The sequence below is a fragment of the Diadema setosum genome, chromosome 8 (assembly GCF_964275005.1).
Source record: "Diadema setosum chromosome 8, eeDiaSeto1, whole genome shotgun sequence".
NCBI classification, from domain to species: domain Eukaryota; kingdom Metazoa; phylum Echinodermata; class Echinoidea; order Diadematoida; family Diadematidae; genus Diadema; species Diadema setosum.
Window position 1 is genome coordinate 14,365,497 of NC_092692.1, and position 15,945 is coordinate 14,381,441.

The 15,945-nt window shown below is 39.2% G+C and overlaps 1 protein-coding gene across 1 annotated transcript; it reads left to right on the forward strand.

Annotated features, from left to right (window-relative positions):
• The first annotated feature begins 3,751 nt into the window (after nucleotides 1-3,751).
• On the forward strand, nucleotides 3,752-14,477 carry LOC140231436 (NADH dehydrogenase [ubiquinone] 1 alpha subcomplex subunit 6-like). Its single transcript, XM_072311562.1, has 3 exons — nucleotides 3,752-3,922; nucleotides 10,985-11,100; nucleotides 13,711-14,477. Exons 1-3 carry the CDS (start codon nucleotides 3,784-3,786, stop codon nucleotides 13,837-13,839), a joined length of 384 nt encoding a protein of 127 aa, XP_072167663.1. The 5' UTR covers nucleotides 3,752-3,783; the 3' UTR covers nucleotides 13,840-14,477.
• Nucleotides 14,478-15,945: the final 1,468 nt, after the last annotated feature.

Sequence of the window (15,945 nt, forward strand, 5' to 3'; positions counted from 1 at the left end):
TCGAATTGCTTCAAAAGACATGAGTTTCGGCTCCAGGGGCTTTATTTGTCACTCTACTAAAAATAATCAATGTTAAAAATGCAAGTTCATCGGTAAATTCACCAATATGACCAAACCGCACTCTACTGTCGCCTCACCACACTCTACTGTCGCCTCGTTTTATGTGTATAACGCATAGGCATTAGAAGAGCATTTTGATACTAAGATGTTGTCACTTTTAACGGTCGAATCGCTCCAAAAGACATGAGTTTCGGCTCCAGGGGCTTTTTGTCACTCTACTAAAAATAATTAATGTTAAAAATTGAAGTTCATCGGTAAATTCACCAATATGACCAAACCGCACTCTACTGTCGCCTCACCACACTCTACTGTCGCCTCGTTTTATGTGTATAACGCATAGGCATTAGAAGAGCACGTAATACTATAGATGTTGTCATTTTCAAGCGTCGAATCGCATCAAAAGACATGAGTTTCTGCTCCAGGGGCTCTGTTTGTCACTCTACTAAAAATAATTTAAGTTGAAAATTCAAGCTCATCGGTAAATTCACCAATATGACCAAACCGCACTCTACTGTCGCCTCACCACACTCTACTGTCGCCTCGTTTTATGTGTATAACGCATAGGCATTAGAAGAGTATTTTAATACTAAGATGTTGTCACTTTTAACGGTCGAATCGCTCCAAAAGACATGAGTTTCGGCTCCAGGGGCTTTTTGTCACTCTACTAAAAATAATTAATGTTAAAAATTGAAGTTCATCGGTAAATTCACCAATATGACCAAACCGCACTCTACTGTCGCCTCACCACACTCTACTGCCGCCTCGTTTTATGTGTATAACGCATAGGCATTAGAAGAGCATTTGATACTAAGATGTTGTCACTTTTAACGGTCGAATCGCTTCAAAACACATGAGTTTCGGCTCCAGGGGCTTTATTTGTCACTCTACTAAAAATAATCAGTGTTAAAAATGCAAGTTCATCGGTAAATTCACCAATATGACCAAACCGCACTGTACTGTCGCCTCACCACACTCTACTGTCGCCTCGTTTTATGTGTATAACGCATAGGCATTAGAAGAGCACGTAATACTATAGATGTGTCATTTTCAAGCGTCGAATCGCATCAAAAGACATGAGTTTCGGCTCCAGGGGCTCTGTTTGTCACTCTACTAAAAATAATTTAAGTTGAAAATTCAAGCTCATCGGTAAATTCACCAATATGACCAAACCGCACTCTACTGTCGCCTCACCACACTCTACTGTCGCCTCGTTTTATGTGTATAACGCATAGGCATTAGAAGAGCACGTAATACTATAGATGTTGTCATTTTCAAGCGTCGAATCGCATCAAAAGACATGAGTTTCGGCTCCAGGGGCTTTATTTGTCACTCTACTAAAAATAATCAGTGTTAAAAATGCAAGTTCATCGGTAAATCCACCAATATGACCAAACCGCACTCTACTGTCGCCTCACCACACTACTGTCGCCTCGTTTTATGTGTATAACGCATAGGCATTAGAAGAGCACGTAATACTATAGATGTTGTCATTTTTAACGGTCGATTCGCTTCAAAAGACATGAGATTCGGCTGCAGGGGCTTTATTTGTCACTCTACTAAAAATAATCAGTGTTAAAAATTCAAGCTCATCGGTAAATTCACCAATATGACCAAACCGCACGGTACTGTCGCCTCACCACACTCTACTGTCGCCTCGTTTTATGTGTATAACGCATAGGCATTAGAAGAGCATTTAATACTAAGATGTTTTCACTTTTAACGGTCGAATCGCTCCAAAAGACATGAGTTTCGGCTCCAGGGGCTTTATTTGTCACTCTACTAAAAACAATCAATGTTAAAAATGCAAGTTCATCGGTAAATTCACCAATATGACCAAACCGCACTCTACTGTCGCCTCACCACACTCTACTGTCGCCTCGTTTTATGTGTATAACGCATAGGCATTAGAAGAGCACGTAATACTATATAGATGTTGTCATTTTTAACGGTCGAATTGCTTCAAAAGACATGAGTTTCGGCTCCAGGGGCTTTATTTGTCACTCTACTAAAAATAATCAATGTTAAAAATGCAAGTTCATCGGTAAATTCACCAATATGACCAAACCGCACTCTACTGTCGCCTCACCACACTCTACTGTCGCCTCGTTTTATGTGTATAACGCATAGGCATTAGAAGAGCATTTAATACTAAGATGTTGTCACTTTTAACGGTCGAATTGCTTCAAAAGACATGAGTTTCGGCTCCAGGGGCTTTATTTGTCACTCTACTAAAAATAATTAACGTTAAAAATTGAAGTTCATCGGTAAATTCACCAATATGACCAAACCGCACTCTACTGTCGCCTCACCACACTCTACTGTCGCCTCGTTTTATGTGTATAACGCATAGGCATTAGAAGAGCACGTAATACTATAGATGTTGTCATTTTCAAGCGTCGAATCGCATCAAAAGACATGAGTTTCGGCTCCAGGGGCTCTGTTTGTTACTCTTCTAAAAATAATTTAAGTTAAAAATTCAAGTTCATCTGTAAATTCATCAATATGACCAAACCGCACTCTACTGTCGCCTCACCACACTCTACTGTCGCCTCGTTTTATGTGTATAACGCATAGGCATTAGAAGAGCATTTGATACTAAGATGTTGTCACTTTTAACGGTCGATTCGCTTCAAAAGACATGAGTTTCGGCTCCAGGGGCTTTATTTGTCACTCTACTTAAAATAATCAATGTTAAAAAAGTTCATCGGTAAATTCACCAATATGACCAAATTTTAAACCGCACTCTATAATGTCGCCTCACCACACTCTACTGTCGCCTCGTTTTATGTGTGTAACGCATAGGCATTAGAAGAGCATGCGAAGAGTTTGTTTGCAAAAACCGATAAGTCCATTTGTCAAATGGAGATATTTGCAATGAAAGGTCAAGAAAAATAAAGAGAATAATAAGAAATTTTTTGCTTCTTTTGAACATAACTTCAAAAATATACCTTTATATGTATTGACCAATATATCATTTAAAAGGTATTATTTTGTACTTTATGACAGTGACCGGACTTCAAAATCTTCAAAAATGGACTTATCGGTTTTTGCAAACAAACTCTTCATGTATTACTCATAGAGCTCTAATACAGCTCTTTGGTATTACTATAGACGTTGTCATTTTTAACGGTTGATTGAGATGAACTTCGATTCAATTAGAACTTAAGAGAATGACTGATTTCATTAGCTGTACTTTTCTGTGTTCCCTGACCCAGCCCATTTTACCCACCCCCCCCCCCCCCACGAACAAAAAAATTAAAAAATAACAACTAGGCCCTACTAAAAGTATTTATTTGAAGAATCTTCTCACTCCCCTTCAAACGCACTTACCACAATGACGATCAAACTCATCGTCAAACCATGTTTGTACAGAATCTTCGGGATGTCAGCAAGGGTGAGTTGTCGATGGACATCCCTCGAGTGGGTGACAGACAGACGGACAAACACACACACACACACACACACACAAACACACACATACATACACATACTGTTGCAACTGTGCAAGCAAAATGTGTTTACATGACGTACACTCGGTGGTGTACGTTTATATTACGCAGGGGAACAGGGAATCTCCCACCTCATACATATTCAATAAGGCTTCGGCAGTCAGCGCGCCAGCTCATGAATAATTAATATCTGTGACCTTTGGTGAAACTACTTCCCGCAGAGCATTCTCGCCTCAAAAGTGCCTACCACCTAGATCGCTCGTATTCTGCGATCATGGCGTCTCTCAGCCAGGCTGCCCGTGCGGCAGCAGTAGCAAAACAAGTGAAACCATTTATGTCCAAAACTCCCGAAGAAGCCAGGAGGAGAGCGAGACAGCTGTACAAGGCATGGTGGAGAGAAGTTCCACACGCAAGTATGCTTACTTTATTTTGTTTCTTTTTGAATTTTTGATGATTCATTGTGGATTCTACTACCACTGGCACTGCACGATGACACTGCTTGGGCCGGGGTGTAGGCCCTACATACTACGTACTGTAGTGTAGGGCCTACTATCGATGCTATCCCGACGGCCACGCCGCACGGCACGGGGTGGCCTTCGTTTGTGCATGGACCTACACTACACTACAGTCCATTGTTTGTGTACTAAGTTACATTTGGTGATGTGTGTAATTTACTGTAAGAGTGGAAATTTTCGCGGTGTTGAAATTTTCGCGCAACCAGAAACTAGCGCGGAAATGAAAGCATGTGAATATTTTTGCTTGTCATAATGTTCCTGTGCGTGATGTCTTGATTCCCCGGAATTAAAAACATGCGAAACACTTCTTACCTGGCCAAGCGCAAAAAATTAGTAGCGCGAAAATATCCACTTATACAGTAATCAGTATAATAAATTAAAGTGTGGCGCTAGTCTGTGTACTTATGCAGCTGTCATTTGTATGACGCACCTCTTGACCCCCGGGATAGGTGCGTCAAAGTACCAATGTGCGTCATACCTTTCAGGTACCAAGACGTACCCTCCGTCACAAAAAGTGACCCACCTCTATGAGACATTGACGCATTAACCAGTCAAAATGGTGACGCACCTCTTCGTGAAAATGACTGACCCTTGACGCACATGTTATTCGCAGTACGTGCCAGACTGGAATGCTGCAGAGCTCTGTGTGCGCTCACGCAATTCGCTGCCTGCGAACTGTGTACACCGAACGGAACTTCGCCCGCGTGAATCCCTGTCGCCTACGGACCCTGGATGTTTACTTCGATCGCCGTGGTACTGTATCCCCATGTTGTGGGCGGCTGGGGAGCATTAGTATAGTAGCTTAGCTGCACACTGTAGCCAGCTGCCACTACACTCCAGTACCCTGTTTCGATTCGAATCGGGGTAGAAGCGTTCCGTTGTGCAATGTCTGCTTCTTTTTCTCTTCTTCTTCATCCGCTTGTCCCTTGCCTCTTAAGTATGAAATGATTTTTAGAGTGTTGTGTGTGTTTTTTGTAACGTTATTGCATCATTTTTCTGCAAGGAAGAGGTGAGTTTCTGTTCGTGTATTGATGTGCACTGCAGTATGTGCAGGTGAAAAGCGTTCGAACTGTCTTTCCCCGAGTATCGTGGAAGCTCGATGTATTTCTCGGCCTATCAAAGGAGATCTCATACAACAGAATACTTATAACAAACTATTTTCCGGTCAAAATGAATTGATTTCCTTTGTTTTGTATCGTTTATTGACTTGATCCTAAGGATCTTGTCGCAATACCGAGTTTCCAATGTGTATTTATTTTCACCTTATTTTCGCGTAGCTTTCGGTGCTGTAAACTGTTGCTAGGGCCTAAGCCTACTACTAAACTTACCGTTCTCCACTGTCGTTTCTCACACATCGTTTGGTACGATTTCTTCCATTTTATATCACTTTATCCGTTCCCTTTATACTTTGAAGTATTTGACGTAATTCTTTCAAGTGTCTCGCACTGCTATTTTCGTAACGGCGATTTCTCCGCTTTGCTGCAATACTTTTTCGAATCGAAGCGACGAAGTTTGATACCAGCCCCTGTAGTGAGCCGTGTGTTGTCTTTTCTAAATATTTGTGTTGTTGGGAGGTGTTGATACTTTGTATTTGTTATTTATTTTTCTTAATGTTGATAGGAAAAGGCTAAAATGGTCTGAGTGATGTCTGATGGTGATGATGATAACTGCTGGTGTAAAAAGACGGCTTACTGTGAATGCTGAGCGTACGTGCCGTTCGTTCCATTTTACTTTCCCTCTTATTCTTCTTTCCCCTTACTCTTCTTTTCCTTTCCAAGAATGATAAAAAAAAAAGAAATTACATACACCTCACAACAAAATAGAACCACGTGCTACCAACCTTCGTAAAGTTAAATCTAAATGTTCAATATCAGCAAAGAATAAGGGGAAAGCACGTATGACAATAAATTAGAGCGAAGAGATTGTTTTACATGCAGTCTCTTCGGCTCGAAGAAACTTGACACCCCACCCCTCTCCCCTTGTGGAAATTTCCACAAAAGCAGGTGCCACACCCAGATGCGTGCCAGACGGAAGAATGCGCGCACTGGAATAAACAGCGTGTAAATATCATGGAAATATCGATCGAAGAACCAGCTCATTAGTTGAATTAAAGGAATCATTGCAAAGATATCGTGATTCTATAGCCTTTCTTTTGGCGCATAGTAGGAAACATCAAACAGTCGAATATAATGTACTTGATCGAATATCTTATGTTCCCTGAACAATAGAAAAAAAAGATCGATTAATCAGTCAATTAAAAATGCAACTGAGCCAGAAATACTTAAAAGGTCTCGTATGCCCAGAGAAATTCACTACGAGTAGGTTCAATGAGATGCAGTCATCACCTGGTTAGACAACAAAATCATGACAATTAATTTCAGTTCACGCTCATGATAACTGCTTATTACTTATCAAAGTTTTGGCTATCAACATTCGTTCATAGGTGTTTTTTGTTTGTTTTGTATGTTTTTCCTCGTGAAAGACGTAATGATTTCTTCGTATCAAACGTAGACTGCATGTTTACCGTTTATCCAAACAGTAGGCGCCTAGGCGTACTTTCTGAATATCTTCAGAAATTTCTATCAACATTTTAAATATATTACAAGACTCCCAAATACCAGTTGAAAAAAATTAAGAAATCGAATTTTTTAGATATGAACAACAACAACAAAAAAAAAAAAATGCGTAGGAAAAAACCACTTCAACCTCGAATGACTTCGAATTTCTAGTTCATGGACATCCCATAGAAACGCGTGTTTTGATATACACGTTGCTATGGCAAACTATCTAGTTTCGCGAAACTACGGCCTGGCCACAGTAATTTTTTCCGTAACCTCCTGCCTCCCCTTCCCCGATTCGAAAACAGCTTGATTGAAGCCCCTGCCTATTTAAACACGAACCTTATTAAACCCAAGTTAGGTACATGGTTTATATGGCTAGTGTTTAAATAGAATTTACTATTTTAAGTTAATGCAGGTTTTAATAGACTCTCAGTAATGTTAGTTCCATAATCGTTTGTATGTGTTTTGGGGCCTGGCCTCTGCCATGCCTCGCCTTCTGTATACGTATGTACGCGTGTACTGTATGTATACATGTACCACATGGTCGACATCACGCACGTGGTTTTGCTGCAGGTTCCACGGTCGACGGTCGATGCTACACTACAGTGAATGCGATTGAAGGATAGCGAGCTTCGCGATGCCGCGGGCTGTATGTGATGATTTTAATCACAAATCGTGTTTGGTAGTGTGGTTTTGGAGCAAATTTGTACTCAAACTTTCTGAAAAGACCTTTAGTCTGACATCAGATAGAAAAAGAAGACATACGAGAATGAAGTGAGTATCAGTATGTTATAATAAAACTGATTAAAAATTGTGTCATTTTCGCGTTTCCAGGAGCCGGTGAATTCGGCCGACTCGCGATCGCGAGTTTGTTTTAGATGTTACGGAGGGATACCATGCCCCATGCAAGAAGCCTCGCAAAATTACATGACGGTCCCATTAACGAACCTTTTGACACACTCTGGTTAAATGACCGACTATGACGCACATAATGGGTCAGTATTGTGACGGACATTTTGCTCCCGTGACGGCACCACGCGTCATCAAATTGGTGGTACTTGACGCGACCATGACGCACATTTCCCGGGGGTCAAGAGGTGCGTCATACAAATGACAGCTGCATTACGAATTCGCTCCCGTTTGTCAAACGATCTCCAAACACGTAAAATTACAAACTCACCCTTGTTATTCAGTAACCTAAAATACTTGTGTCTGAGTCCCCAAAGTCGAATAGAAGTGAAGTTTTAATACTTTTAGTAGACCTATTTGCAAGTTTCAGAAAATCATTGGAAAATTTTGATTGCTTTTTTTTTTGAAATTCTGGAGATTGCTGCTGTGTACTCAAGCACAGTACGAATACGTTCAGCGCTAACTGCACCAGCGACCCCAACACGTACCATTGCTTAACACTAAGCGCCCCGCGCTGGGGTTAGTTCAGCGCATGCTCTGTACACAAGCACAGTACGAATACGTTCAGCGCATGCTCTTTGCAATAAAGGTCGCTCACTTGGTCAGAATGTAGTGACACAGCGTCTTTTTCTTTGGTGTTGCTGAAAAGCTAAAATTTGTTTTTTTCTTTTCCTCGGCCAAGTCTTGCGTTAAATAGCGGTTGTACATGTACCCTCAACGTGGTTGAGTGCGTGCACGAATGGGTGCTGCCACTTTCTCTTTCTCTTTAGTATCTTTTCTTCTTTCATTTTCAGGTAGAATCTATACCATAATTCCCATTTCCTTCCTATCATTCAATCCTTTCTGTGTGGTTTTCCTCTTGTCTAACTTTATCAATTTCATGTGTAGGCCTAACTGTAACTGTACTTTCTGCCTGATGATTGTTCATTGTTTCTTCATGCATGGGTTGTTTTTCCCTCCAACTACCAGGGTCTCTCCTTTCTATCCTCTCCAATATCTTTTTCTTATGTGTCATTCTACTGCATCATTTTCTTGATTTCCTTTTCAACCTGTATAATTCTTTCTTTCCTTTATATTCATCTTTGCCTTCATCCAGTTTTGATTCATCTCTCATTCTGTTATTCTACCTAACTGCTTTTCTGTTTTCAATGTATATTTTCTCTTTGCTTTCCTCTTTTCTTTTCAAACATATCCATTTCTCCCTTGCTTTCCTTTATATTATAAATGCATGTTTATCTTCTTTATTTCCTTCCATTGTCTTTTAGTGTACTCTCTATTTTGTAAACCTTTTGTTTCATTTTCCAGGGTTTTTTCTTTCTTTCATTTCCTTTTCCCCCTTTTCCTATAGCCTTAAAGTGTATCTGTACACAGAAATTTAGTTTTCTGACATTATAGGTTATTGTACTGGTAATATCCCTAAAAGTGGAACGTTACTCACATACAGAGATATAGCAATATATAAAGAGACATAGAGCAATCTCTAAAATGCCCAAAAATACATGCGCCTTGATCTAACTAAGAGTACTAGTCTTCTGGCCTTATCGACTGCATTCGATTGCTTAGTTGGATTGTACGATCAGTGTACTACAATACTCTCAAAACACACAAATGCACGCAAATTTCCATGCCACGTGCGCAGCTAGGTTGGTGCTACCGCGCTGCACCAGGCCACTGACCAGGCAGCCGCAGCAGCCTCTACTCATGCGGATGCATATGGCTCAATGAGGCAATACCGATAGACAGTATTCGATATAGCTGTGTGCAGACGCAGGCGAACGAAGGAAAGGTGCACACACCAATGGTCTACGCGCAGCTACTATTTTCAGATTTGGCTACTATTGCAGCGCACTAGTGCTTGCTGATTTATTAAAATTAGTATTTCACAGTTTTGGACATTTTTTGTGATGGGATAGAATTTTCTCCAGAGTTCTTAGGATATGCTCTCACACCTCTCAAATTTTAGGGGCGAGATTTTAGGGGAGAGATTCCCTTTAAAGCCAGGCTTTATATACTTTCACCCTTGTCTTACATGTATAACCACGTTTTTCACAAATCTTCTTTCACACACACACACAAACACACACAACATGAACAACCCCAATCCTCAATCAATCACTACCTCCGCTGGGTACAAGCTGAGAGAAAGGCGGAAAGTATTATCTTTTTAAAGATACCATAAAAGAACTTGCTCTGATTGCTATGAGAAAGCTACATTCGGCGCTTGCTGCCTTGAGCGTGTTTTGTACACAGTGCTGCGCTGTCTGCTCCTTTGCAACGCAGTTATTGCTGAGTGAAGATGCTGCAGTTGACATATTCTGACAAGTGTAAAAGTATCAAAACAGTGAAAATTCCTTTTCTACTGGATTTGAATCTCATGCAGATGCAAATATTTGATGCTTTTGGATAGTTAGAGTGAGTTTGTGAATGTTTGGAGATCGTTTGACAAGCGGGTGTGGAAGTACACTTGTTGTATTGTATTCTTCTCATTCAGCTCTGGCAGCACCAAAACTTGAAAAATACTTATCTTTAGAACAAATATTCCAATTTAGCTTTACAAATGTATTCTGCTACTAGTAATTTCTGATGATATTGCTGCATTCACTCATTCCACATATAATACATGTTACTGTATATATATATATATATATATATATATATATATATATACTACATATATATATATATATTTTTTTTTTTTTGCTCTTTAGTGTTATTGTAAAAAGAGAAATATTCACATCATGAATTTTTTGCAAATTGCCACTGGCATAATTCAATTCATACGGTGTAGACAAAATTTTTTATATGCGTTTTAATCCCTGGTTTTACAGTATTTGTGATTATACTTTCATTTAATACACAGTTGTGAGGAACACTAGTGTATTGGAGTGATATGATGCTTACTATGTACATACTACCATAGTGCAATGACTACCAGACACTGACACATGCAGTGTAATGGATGTTAGGGGATGTAATGGCTGAATGAACGGGATTCTGAAATCTGCTCTATTTAGGGACCAAATTAAGATAATCAATATGTATCAGGACTGATTGATGTTATCTTCCTGGAACCAAGAACAGGTCCAGTTCCTTGCCCATTCTCAGTACACCAGTTTGTGGTGCACACGCTGTATTTGCTGGATCTGATTTACAGCTTCAACACTCACATTTCCTGCATGTTAGAAAGAGCCTGTCTGCATCGGTCAATCATGCATTGCACTTTATTTCAAGAATAAACTCCTACATTTTGGACTGTTTAAGCACGGTGCTCAAGCATTTACTGGATAGACCTGCCTACGTGCAGAGTAGTCAGTGAGGCTATTCTGAGTGTCCTGTCTTTATTCAAATGTTTTTGAGTTTTGATCATGAAACAGTGAAAATCTGTTGATTTTTTGTTCTTTAGTTCCTTGAGAATCAGTCATGACAGTGGCAGTTATTTTGAAATTGTATCGTATTGACTGATTGTTTTTTCCCCCTCCTATCTCTCCAGTCCAACAGTACCAGCTTGATATAACTGTGAAGGAAGGAAGGAACAAGGTGCGAGAAATGTTCATGAAGAATGCACACATCACAGATCAGAGAGTAGTTGACATGCTGGTCATTAAGGTATGACATCGTCTGTCATTACAGCAAAAAAGGAGTGAACAAGGTTATACTGTATAGTTTTGTTGTAGTTGTTTTATAACAGCACTCTTCATCTTAAAGTCTATTGCATTCACTCTCTTGACTGCCATGATTTCATTTTTTTTTTTGTATCTTCAGAACAGTTGTGCTTGCAAATGCAAGGAAACAACTCCATTTAACAATCAATGTTGAAGACATCATCAATTTTGATGCTGTTTAGATTCTATGGCTGTTTAGATTGTAATTTTCTTGTCGTTTTATGTAGAAAAGGACATTGTCACATTTCAAATGTCAAAGTTACCAGCAGAAGTAATGATAGTTGTAGAAAAAGTATGATTATATTTATAATTATCTTCATTATTATTATTGTTATTATTATTATTATTATTATTATCATCATCATCATCATCATCATCATTATTATTATCATCTTCATTCATATCATCATCATCATCATCATCATTTCCCATCATGAATGGGGAGCACTGCAGATGGATGAATAAGGAGGCTTCAGCCTTTTAAGTCTGGCATTGTAAAATCTTGCATGATTCAAACATCCTTGGACGGGGATGGTTGACCCATAATGTTGTTGTTGTTGTTGTTGTTGTTTTTTTTTTTTTTTTTAGCTCAGTTGTGTAAATAGCTACCAGGTAAGGATTGGTTTGACAATGATGCGGCCCCTTAGAAGAGCAGCTCTAATTGTGATAAAATTTCACACATAATGATTTTATTACAACAAACATTGTTGTCATTATCATTGTTGCAGTTACTATGACGGCCAATCATTATTGTTAATATTACAGTGCATTCACATTATAGTGAATATGGTTACGACAAAATCTTGTTACAATAATGTATACATTCAGGTTCCAAAATTATCATATCATTGTATGTACAGTATGTCCCCAAAAAAAATTACAACGGGGCCCTCCGCAATGATATCTTTAAAAATAGTGAATCAATCTAAATACAAATTCAGGGTATGAAACTATAACTCATTGCCCACATCTTACAGAAAACCCCATTCGATTTGCTTCAGTGGTCAAAGAGCTAAAATAGAGCTAAAATGTTTTATAAAATGGGTTCAAGAATGTAGCCAATTGGAAGCGCTGAAATGAGTCACGTGTGCGTGCATTATTTTCTTCAGGTAAGCACTAAGAAGAGTCTCTCTTCCACCTCCCTGGCCTGACGTACGTCACAATGTTTTACACTAGCAGTGCGCACTCAATCAGTTGTTACAAGTGCGTCACGCGCTACTATACGAGCTGCCAATCCTGTAAACAACTTCTAGTTAGGGCCGCGGGCTGCCACAACAGCCGGCGGCCTTTCTTGTGCATAACAGTACGTGGCGTACGTATACGTACGTACAGTACTAGGTGAGTGTGCGGGATTTCCGAGTGCGACGTGCGTAAATGTTTGGGACGAACATCTTCGGACATCTTGACTTTTGAGCGAGTGCTACATGTAGCTGACTGGTATTGACCCACAAAGGTACGTGAATAATGCTGTTAGTTTTCGACCCATTTTATAAAACTAATGATGCACAGGATTATTTCGTGGCGTTAGTGAAGGTGCGGCTCACTCTCGAGTATTGACAACGGTTGCAAACATGCACTCGGCTGCGCCTCGTGCATGTCGCACCATTGTCAATACTCTCGAGCGCGCCGCACCTTCACTAACACACTCTATCCTGTGCATCATTAGTATAATATTTCAAGACCCTGAAGTAGCATTTGAAAAATGTAATCATATTGGGCATTATCAATGCGAAAATCTTATTGTAATTTTTTTGGGGACATACTGCAGTAAGTCGCCCCAAAAATTACAATCAGATTTTCGAATTGATAACACCTATTATGATCAACCTGTGTACGTGCTACTTCAGACTCTTAAGGTATAACATCTTAGCTCTATTTTGCAGAAAACCCCATTCAATTTGGTTAAGCGGTCACAGAGAAATGTGGATTGTTGTAAAGCATGTCATGAATCGGATTCTTCCGAGTTTAGCATTTCGATGATCTTGTGTGTGAACAATAGACAGAACTTGGACAGAAGAGATTCCCGATATCCTCTACAAAATTCCGTATTTCTCTTTGACCACTGAAGCAAATCGAATGGAGTTTTCTGTAAGATGTTGGCAATGAGTTATAGTCTCATACCCTGAATTTTTATTAAGATTCATTCACTATTTTTAAAGATACATGTATCATTGCGGAAGGCCGCGTTGTAATTTTTTTCGGGACATACTGTATATCTTCACTGTTCAGCTACAATGTATAACAAAATTTTGATGTAACGAAGGAAAATTTCTGGTTCCAAGGATTTCATTAAGATGAGAGTTGGCTGTACCAGGTTTAATTCCCTGGTTTTTTTTTTTTTTCTTCTTCTTCCATCATTGCGGAAGGCCACGTTGTAATTTTTTTCGGGACATACTGTATATCTTCACTGTTCAGCTACAATGTATAACAAAATTTTGATGTAACTAAGGAAAATTTCTGGTTCCAAGGATTTCATTAAGATGAGAGTTGGCTGTACCAGGTTTAATTCCCTGTTTGTTTGGTTTTTTTTTTCTTCTTCTTCCATCCTGTCCAGGGAAAGATGGAGTTGGAAGAAACAATCAGGGTGTGGAAGCAGAAGACACACGTAATGCGCTATTTCAATGAATCGGAGAGACCTCCTCAAACAGACTTCCTGACGAGGTTCTACGAGGGAAAGAATTGAACAGAGATAGATATTGTACATATATACCATGGAACTTTTGAATACTATATATGTCTTATTCTAAAATTCTCCGCCGTGACGTGCATGTGAATAATTGGAAACTGGTTGGATGATGTCTGCTTCTCATTACGCTGACAGTATTCAGGAAAATTTGGTAAATGTTTTGCAATGATCGGAACTGCTCACTGGCAACAGTTTTTGCAGAAATGAGTCTGTACTTTAAATGGCTCATATCTACATGTTTGTGACCAGCTACACACAGTCCTTGGATACACAGTGATATTGTTCAGATGAGATTGAAATGCAATATCTTTTGTTCAGAATAGAAAATGAATCAAAGCCATTACAGAATTAAAAACACACACACACAAACAACAATTTATTTAACAACATTGCAGAATATAGAAACGTCACAAATAAGGCAAGGAGACAAAAATCTGCTAACTTTGGCTAACCGTTGCTCCTCTCCTCAGTTGAAAATCTCTTGAAGAGCTGTGAGCTGGACAGCAGAAAACTTTGCCCATATTTCTCTGTACTGTTTACTGCAGCAAATCCTCATAATTTGTGTTGTATGCTGTGTGTGCATTTGATATGCACTGCTATGTGAGATTTTGCAACATAAACCAACTTGGATTTCAGACTGTGTGACCCATGCGCTCTCTTGCTTCAGTCTTGTGGTGTGTTTCGTGTTGAGATTTTTTTATTATGACTTGGGTGACTTGAGACATGTGCATGTATGATGTGAAGTGTGATAGCTAAGACCAAATACAAGTCAACCACATTTTTTTTTTTTAAAGATTCTCTTCATTTAACAAAATTGTGTTTGCATTCAGTGGATGTTTAGACACAACCTGCAGTCAACCTTGCGTAAGTCGAATGTATTTAGAGTGAAGAAATAGCTTTGACTTAGTGAAAATTCAACTTGTTAAGGATAAAAATCTACAGAATATAAAAGAGAATAGGACTTGAAAAGACCTTTGACTTAGACGATTATTGGACTTATGCGAGGTCAACTTAAGCAGGGCTCACTGTACAGTCAACCGTGCCCAAGTCAAATCTATTTGGACTGAAGAAATAGCTTCGACTTGAGAGAAAATTCGACTTATGAGGGGTTAAAACCAATAGAATATATTAAAAGAGAAGAGGACTTGGAAAGAACATCGACTTGGGCAATTATTGGACTTATCCGAGGTCAACTTAAGCAAGGTTGACTGTATTTGTGAACTCTTCACGTTCCTTAGATTCTGCACTTATTCTCATCAATATGTAGATGTTGTGTTGCTTTGGTAAAGGTAAAATACATTGTAAATGGATGATTTGTAAAGAATTCATTAAAAATCTACATCACCAGCAATAAAACAGCCTGAAATTTCCATACAGTAATATTTGAAGCAACTACATAACACCACCTGTCCATGTAAACAATATTTTAGGTGAACATGTGTAGCAGTTTTTAGGCTTTTAAGGACAACCTATCCACTCTCCAATAATTTCTTCATCTTGCAGAGTATGCAAATTGTCATGCCCAAAGTACCCTGTCCTTTGTACTCTCTCTTTGATCTTGGGGTAATTTTATCAAATAAACAGGATCTTGACCCCCTGTGTTTTTGTGAAGTGTGCAGCTGAAAAAGTAGTCATTTTACTAAGCCAGTAAACACTGGACTATACCTAAGACTTCACTGAGAATGGGCAAACGGGCGGAATGTTTCTAGCCCACCAGTGCATGTATTCAAGCTTTGTCAAGATAGGAGAAAAGCCTAACAAAAGTTTTGAACGTTTGATGGTGATTGCAATTGTTGGTGTGCGATGTTCCTTTATTTTAGACACAAGTTGCTGCAGATAGCAGTTACCACACTCTCCTAACAAACAGTCTTGCCCACATTCCCTGTAGGAGTCATCTGCACATTTACTCTATCACTACCACATGTATGTACTTCTTTCAAGAACTTGTGTTGTTGCAATGCCTGTACACAGTCAATCAAATTGGGGACAAAAAATCATCTAAGGATATTTTGGAATATTTTTTTCACAGTTTTTTTTTCTTTATTTTTTGTTTGTTTTTAATAATTTGCACAGGTGAAACAGTTCAGTGCTGTGTACATTGGT